This window comes from Aquarana catesbeiana, linkage group LG06 (assembly GCF_042186555.1).
Source record: "Aquarana catesbeiana isolate 2022-GZ linkage group LG06, ASM4218655v1, whole genome shotgun sequence".
Lineage (NCBI taxonomy): Eukaryota > Metazoa > Chordata > Amphibia > Anura > Ranidae > Aquarana > Aquarana catesbeiana.
Window position 1 is genome coordinate 369596988 of NC_133329.1, and position 8560 is coordinate 369605547.

Below are 8560 nucleotides of genomic sequence, written 5' to 3' on the forward strand. Positions count from 1 at the left end.
GAGCGATCGCGGGTGGCCGGTGGCAGTGCAGCGGGTGCGGGCATGCCTGCTATGGCTGTTCAAGGGACCGATGTACAGCTACGGCGATTCGTGGGATTGAGCCGACCTGCCTCAGTATAATGATGGTGGCTGGTCGGCAAGCGGTTATTTTGCAAGCATGAGCTGGTGTTTACTAAGTACTAGGCAGATTATCAGGTTTTAGCTTTGCGGTTGATTTACTAAAACTGGAGAGTGAAAAATCTGCTGCAGCTGTGCATGATGGCATGAACTTCAGCTTCTTCAATTAAAATTTGACAATAAGCCCTCATTCACATTGACAGCGGCTTAGAACTGGTGGGCCTTCATCTGAAATCGCACATTTCAAAGCCGTAGATGTCTATGCAAGTCGCACCCGAAATCGCCAAAAGTAATGCAGGAACTACTTTTTCAAATCGGTGCAACAAGTCGGCGTCACACGGGTTTGAACAGTGCAATTGCTGGCAATAGGGTGCTACTCGTGACCTGTCAAATCACATGACAAATCTCTCCAATGTGAACGAGGGCTAAAACCTGGAAGCTGATTGGCTACCAATGCACAGCTGCACCAGATTTTCCACTCTCCAGTTTTAGTAAACCAACCCCAATGTGTTTTTATACTTCTGTTCTATCTTTTTAATGGGGCAGCATTGTGGGTAAAGTGGACTTTGCATCAAAATGCTAGGTTCACATATCCTTTAGATCAGGGGGTAGGCAACCTGACGCCCTCTGGCTGTTTTAGAACTACAAGTCCCATCATGCCTCTGGGAGTAATTGTAACTGCCAGCCTTGCAATATCTCTTGGGAAATGTAGTTCCACAGCAGCTGGAGGGCCCCAGGTTGCCTACCCCTACTTTAGCTCACCCCCTAATCCCCCATGTCAAAAGTGGAATTAAACATTAAAAATCACACCTTATGAAAAAAAAAAGGTTAGCACTGAACTTGAGGCAAGAAACATTCATTTTAAATTATATTTGTGTTACTTTACCAAACCATCCATTCAACTTGTGTGTTGCGATGCCGTGAGTTGTAACTTTTTGTGCAGTGTGTAAAAATTCATTTTTATGCAACGCCACACTTGTATAGTGTGAACAGGGCACATAGAATACCATTGTTTTCTGGGTGTCCTTGCGTTGAGGCAGTGTTGATCAATGCAGATGTCGTCGTCCTCCCTCCCTCCCTTTTTCTTTCTTCTTTTTTCTTTTTTCTTCTTTCTTCTTCTTTTTTCTTTTTTCTTCTTTCTTCTTCCTTCTTCCTTCTTCTTCCTTCTTCTTCCTTCTTCTTCCTTCTTCTTCCTTCTTCTTCCTTCTTCTTCCTTCTTCCTTCCTCCTCCTTCCTCTCTTCTTCTTTCTTCTTTCTTCTTCTTCCTCCTCCTTCCTCCTCCTCCTTCCTTCTTCTTCACAGATTCCTACTTCTTTTTTTTTTTTTTTTTTGTTCTAAAGAAATAGCTGTTTGTGTCCATGTGCAAAGTGAATCTGTGTAGGAGTGATTTTATAATTATCGGGTGCTGCACCTGCAGGGCTCTGAGGAAAGTGGCGGGTCTGTATCCCTTTTACACATAATTTCGCTTTGGGAGTATCTCACCAAAAATGACATTTTCATTGCAGGGGATTGCCCAAAATCTGATTTGTAACTTAGGCTCGATTCACACCTATGCATGTTGTTTTTGGAGGGTTTTTTTTCATGCTTGCCACGTTTTTGAGCAGCGTTTTTTCCGCGTTTTTGCCGCGATTTGCGTTTTGCGTTTTTTTTTGGGGTTTTTTTTTGGTTTTTTTTAGTTTTTTTTTTTTACAGTCTAAAAAAAAAAATTAAAAAAAAAAAAAAAAACGGCAAAAACGCTGCAAAAACGGTACACTTGCGTTTTTGATGCTTGTCCATTGAATTCTATTACATGCAAAACGCTGCATTTTGCATGAAAAAAAGTCCCTGACCCTTTCCAAAAATGCAGAGAAACAAAAAGGCATTGATGTGAACATGTTCCATAGGAACCCATGTTAAAAAATTCCCGTGCATTTCTGCAAAATGCATCAAAAAACGCGCTAGTGTGAATGGAGCCTAAGTGAAGACTTCAGGGAAAATTAGTGAGCCAATCGCACATAATTTTTTTTTCTTGCTATTTTTTTTCTCCCCCCCACAAAAGTGGAGTTACCCTTTAACTCCTCTTTATATCTAGATTCATAAAAAAACGGCTTTAGAATGATTCCGAGGCTGCTGTGTTTTGAGTTGTATCACTTTTGGGCATGCAAACATGACCCCGTGAACTGACTGTTGGTGGAGATTCTCCGTCTGCACTGCTATAGACACCACTGAATGGGAATTCTTTCCCGTCATGTAGGGACATCTAAGTGAAAGTGACATGCCGACAAAATAACGGTAACCAGATTACATTGCAGTCCACTTGTCAGATACAATAACTTTTGAGAGTTGTTTTCAAATATATTTTCCGTGCTTTAAATGGCAGATTTTATTATTCACACATAATTATATTTTCACACGTTTTACCTGTAACATACAAGCCATGTCATTTTCTTTTATTGGATTTCTCTGGCCCTTTGCACAGTTCCTTGCTGTGCTGCGTCCTTCTGGCCCCGGACACTTTTTTTCAGAATTTCACCGGATATTTGAGCTTTATGCGTGCCGACAGAATAGTGAGGGGATTGCCTGCGAGTAGTTACTAGCCATGCACAGTGCAGCTCACTAGAGCCACATGAGGGAAGCAGCAAACAGATATAGAAGTGACAATGGTTTAGAAAGTTAAGGAAACATTGACCCAAACGGTTTCTCTTTAGGCCCCTTTCACACGATCGATCGGACCGATCTGGTCTGTTTTTCAGGCGGACCTGATTGGACCACCCATTGTCCTCTATGGGGAGGCAGATGTCAGCAGACATGTGTCCGCTGGCATCCGATCCGAAAAATCTGCTGAATACAGACGCTTGGTGATACGTTCGCTATCCGTCCAGCGCGTCGGATCGAATGTCAATCAGATGGAAACGGACTTGCAGTCTGTTTCCATCCGACTGCCCCATAGAGGAGAGCAGATCCTTGTGAGCTCTGGATAGCGGAGTGGACAGTACCTGTCATTCACCTGCTTAGAAGGCAGATTCCGCCCTGTGTGAAAGGGACCTAAAAGTGTCTCTAAAGGCTCAAGGTTTTTTACCTTCATGCAAACTGTAATTTGGTAACTTTTGGAAATGCCAGTAAAAGTTGTGTCAGTAAATTTCAATCTGGTAGGTTGGCAACACTGGTATTCAGTAGGGTTAAGGTCAGGACTCTGCAGGCCACGTGTGTGTGTGTGATGGAAAATATTTATTACTACTTTTTTTTTTTTTTTGTTGTTTTTAACAGTATTTTGGTCCATACACGAATAACACTCTATATGAAACGGATGAACGCTATCGGCACCTTGGATTCCGAGTGGAGGATCTCGGCTGTTGTAAAGTCATTCGCCATAATGTCTGGGGAACGCACGTTGTAGTAGGAAGTATTTTCACGAATGCTCCTCAGGACAGCGCCATCATGAGGAAGTTGGGAGAACACTAGCAGCCGTTGTGGAAGTTTTCATTCCAGTCATTACCTCATACCGATTGGTCATCTTCTTGGCTGGTGATGATGGAAGCCTTAAAAAAAAAAAACAAAAAAAACTGTGCAATTATATTTAAATAAATGTAACTTTTATTTATGAGAACCATAATCTGTGTAAATGATGTAACGGGTGACAGTTCTCTTTGTAAAACAATGAAATGTTTCACAGTGTCCATTGTGAAAGGTTTTAGGAAATTCACAATAAATGTGTTTTACAAAGTGCTCAGTAATTTTATATAATTGTGTTGTCCCATTTAAAAAAAACAGAATCCTGGAGAAGCCTTTGCATTCCCATATAGTAGAACCCGGCTTTGACCTTCACAAGCAGTGCCCAGTGTTTCTCTGAAAGTTTTGGGGTTAATGAAAGATTTACATTAGATATTTTGTTGTCAGACCCTTCATTTCAACAACAATCTTCCCATAAGTTTATATAACTTTACTAAAGTTGTCATTTACAAGAAAATCTGCACTACATTTACTTATACCAGCTTATCTACAAATGCTATTCATTGGTTCCAGTACTGAGTTATTGACCCAAAACAAGTATGCAGATCCGGAGTTCACACTTTATCCTGATCCAAATATTGCCAAGTCTGGGACTTTAAAGCTGATCTCCATGTTTCTTGTCACTGTAAATAGTTCATTTGGACCAAGTTGGTCCAAATAAACTATTTCCTTCACTGGGTGCTGCACTGGCTTGAAGCACTGTATGTACTGCATGTGGCTTCAGCTCCATACAGTACACAGTGCTGGAGTACTTTGTGTGAAATGCATCTACCAGTTTTCTGTCTTTTGTCAACAGTTGGGATGTTCTGAATCTTAAATAAAAAAAGAATTTTGATCGAGGACGGAGTGCGTCAATTTCTCCTATTATTGTATGACAGACTTCCCGTTTCACACCCGTAAAAAAAAAACAAGTCGGTCTAAGTGGCGTTCAGCCATTCATAGGCAGCTTTGTATTCTGTTAATGAATAGAAAGCTTCCTCTGATGGTGTAATGCTCATTGACTCAGCCAATCAGAGGAAGCTTTTGTGTTCATGAACAAAATGTCTATGAATGGCTTAGCTCTGCTCAGACCGACTCTGCATTGTTCCAGGTGTGAGACGGGGTTTTACCCTGAACCAAATTGTTGCATTCTTGCCAAGTCTGGGACTTTAATGCTGATTTTCATGTTTCTTGTCACTGTAAATAGTTCATTTGGACCAAGTTGGTCCAAATGAACTATTTCTTTCACTAGGTGCTGCACTAGCTCTAAGCACTGTATGTACTGCATGTGGCTTCAGCTCCATACAGTACTAGATTCCGGCTGTATGACGGACTTCCCGTCTCACATCTGGAACAAAACAAGTCAGTCTAAGCGGCGTTCAGCCATTTGTAGGCAGCTTTGTATTCTGTGAATGAATTCAAAGCTTCCTCTGATTGGCTGAGTCAGTGAGCATGACATCATCAGTCTGCCTCAGCCAATCAGAGGAAGCTTTGTATTCACTAACAAAATACAAAGCTGTCTATGAATCGCTGAGAGCTGCTCAGACCGACTCTGCATTGTTCTGGGTGTGAGGCAGGAAGTTTCTGTCATACAGCCAGAATCCAGCACTGTGTACTGTTTGGAGCTGAAGCCACATGCAGTACATAAAGTGCTTAGAGCCAGTGCAGCACTTAGTGAAGGAAAAAGTTTGTTTGGACCAGCTTTTGTAGCATGTTACACCCATATTCAGGGTATAACATGTTACTGTAGCACCATCCCCCACTCCCCCCCTGATTCCCTGTTGTGACCGCAAGCAGGGGATCTTTTCCTATAGCTCGCTGTCACAATTAAAAAAAAAAAAAAGAAACTGTGGCAGTCCTGCCCGCCTGCATAGTTTATTCAGTGTTCTGTGAAAACTAAAAGTACTTTGTGGCTTGTAGCTTTCAATGAACTCTGAGCACTGTGGTAGTTTAATAATTCTTCCTGTAATTGTGAACCATATGATGTACGGGCAGGCAGCTTACACTGACAGTCTTTAGGAGTCCTGCATGGCACCCACGATCTACTGATCATGGGTGCAATGCTTTCAAGACTCGTGCAAAAAAAAAAAAATAGTGAATGCACATTTTTTTTTTTACCTGCAAAAAAGTGCACTTATCTTTTTAAAACAAAGTGAACTTCTCCTTTAAAACTGATCTATGTGTTTCCCGTCACTCTGAAGTGTTGAGATCTGAGGCAGCCATGCAACTGGCATCTTCAGGTTATCAATGGCAGACACCATTCTCTCATTCTGAGAGTATTCTAATGTAGATTTTAGACTAGGTTTACATTCCTGTGCATGCTTTCATGCACTTTCAGCAATAATGCACTGCTGTTGTGCTAGCACCCCCACAGTACAGTTTCCTGTCCTGGGAACTGCGTAACTATGCTGTCTTCCTGTGACTACGATTTTGGAAAAGTTGCAGAAGACCTTTTTCCCTGTGTTTTTCGTAGGTACAGCAGCCAATGAAAATGCAGCTCGCAAGAAAACTGGCAAATGTTCCGAGAGGTGATTACCATGTGTGGATATCAGCGGATGTCTCCTAAACTTTATTTATTTTTTTTCTAGCCTGTTTTTATAGTATTTCTGGGTTGAGTTGCATAGCTGGAGGTGTCTGGCTGTGCTAATGTGATTAAAGAAAAAGAGCGCACGTACCTGTATGTCTGACCTTCCCTAACATAAATGGTTAGCTTTTATCAGAACCCAGCCGAGATTCGAAACATCTATGGGCAGGCTGATTGTACCCAAGTTGATCCATCAATCAACTTGGGTGCAACCAGCATGTCAGATTTTACATGCGATTATTGCCAGCGGCTATACCTACTAGCAGTAATCACTGTGTTTTCCTGGGACAGCTCCCTGTGCCCCCAATAGTTCCATGGGACACAAACTGGCTGTGTTGATGGAGGAATCGAGTGATTGCAAAAATAAATTGCATCTATGACCTGCCTGACAGTCCTCTTCTAGAGACAATTCTATTGTTCCCTTTGTGTATTCTTCCCCCCCCCCCCCCTGCATACTACGGCTAAGGAAAGAACTCTGCTCATTTACAACACAGGATAGATTCTGATTGGCAGGGAGTGTATGGCGAGGCTTTTCTGCTGACCTGTGTGCAGATGACTTCATTGTGTTTGAGGCCTCTTGCACACGATACTCCTGTTTGAGCATCCTCTTTTTTCAGACTTTTTTTTTTTTTGTATATATTTGCACGCATTTTCGCGCATATGCGTTCGTTCAATTTTTGCACAAATTTGTGTGCGAGAAAACGTATTCTTGTGTTTTCATTCTACACAATATATAAATGGGCATTTGCACGCATTTTGTGCACAATCACCCGTATTATTTATTTATTTTTTTTTGTTTTACTAAAGAATGCACGGCTCTTGTTTACACGCCTGTGTGCATAGGCACATTACAATGAATGGGCTGTATTTTAGCTCAAAAAAAAAAAAAAAAAGCTGTACTGAGCTTTTTCAAGCTAATTTGTGAGGAGTAAATGGATGTATACAGGCACACATGACAGCTATGTGAAAAAGGTGTTTCAATTCCACTGCAAAGTGAACAGCTAATTTTTCCTTTAGTAAATCAACCCCACAGTATGAATTATACCATTGAAATCATTACTTGTTTTTTATATGCTTTTTAATATGTTCTATAATTTCATGATCAGTACTGTATTTCCGTAGTGTGCTTAGGACTCCATGTTGGGTGAGGTCTGTTAAAGGAGATATGACAAATCCGGTGTTGTGGACGAAGGTTAATCCAGCCAGTTTTGTTGCTCTCTGAAATGTGACGGCTGCGTTCTGTCTTTAGTCGCTATGGCTACCCTACAACACTAAGACCTTGACTGACTATCCTGCGAGCACTGCACTAAGCAATAATTTGCATCTAAACTGAGCAGATGACAACCTTAGAGCAGGGGTAGGCAACCTCGGCCTCCAACTATTTTGAGACTACAAAACTACAAGTCCCATGAGGCCTTGCAAGACCCCGACAATCACAGGCATGACTCCTGGAGGCAGAGGCATGATGGGATTTGTAGTTTCACTGCACCTGGAGGGCCAAGGTTGCCTACCCCTGCCTTAGAGTAATGAGAAATACCCCTTTGTGTCATAAAGGATCTGCTGCTTATGAGGTCAATGTCCCATCAGCTTTCAGCCATATGTGGGGAAAATGTAAATAACGACAGACCCCTATACAGAATCTGATTGTTGGACAGGTCTGAAAAAGGAACAGAAAAATAAAATGTGTTTCTTTTATTTATTCTTCCTTTTTGCCTTCCCTGGACTGCCTCTCTGTTATTCTGGCTATACCCTAGTAGACTTTTATTTCAAAACATTTTTCTAACGAACCCCATTGTTATAGCTTTGGGCAGGTGACGGGTACTCTTTTTATGGAGACATCAGGGGCAGGTGATGAATACTCTTTATGGAGACATCAGGGGCAGGTGACGGGTGCTCTTTATGGAGACATCAGGGACTGGTACTCTTTATGGAGACATCAGGGGCAGGTGATGGGTACTCTTTATGGAGACATCAGGGGCAGGTGACGGGTACTCTTTATGGAGACATCAGGGGCAGGTGACAGGTGCTCTTTATGGAGACATCAGGGGCAGGTGACGGGTACTCTTTTTATGGAGACATCAGGGGCAGGAGATGAATACTCTTTATGGAGACATCAGGGACAGGTGACGGGTGCTCTTTATGGAGACATCAGGGACTGGTACTCTTTATGGAGGCATCAGGGGCAGGTGACGGGTGCTCTTTATGGAGACATCAGGGACTGGTACTCTTTATGGAGACATCAGGGGCAGGTGATGGGTACTCTTTATGGAGACATCAGGGGCAGGTGACGGGTGCTCTTTATGGAGACATCAGGGACTGGTACTCTTTATGGAGACATCAGGGGCAGGTGACGGGTACTCTTTATGGAGACATCAGGGGCAGGTGACAGGT

At 42.3% G+C, this 8560-nt stretch overlaps 1 protein-coding gene across 3 annotated transcripts in view; it reads left to right on the forward strand.

Moving 5' to 3' along the window:
- Positions 1-4446, forward strand: part of MMADHC (metabolism of cobalamin associated D) — a 37882-nt gene extending 33436 nt beyond the window's left edge. For all 3 annotated transcript variants that reach the window (XM_073634205.1, XM_073634203.1, XM_073634204.1), the window contains one exon: positions 3364-4446. In XM_073634205.1, coding sequence (XP_073490306.1) covers positions 3364-3558 — 195 coding nt within the window. In that variant the 3' untranslated portion in view covers positions 3559-4446. The remainder of the gene's footprint in view (positions 1-3363) is intronic.
- Positions 4447-8560: the final 4114 nt, after the last annotated feature.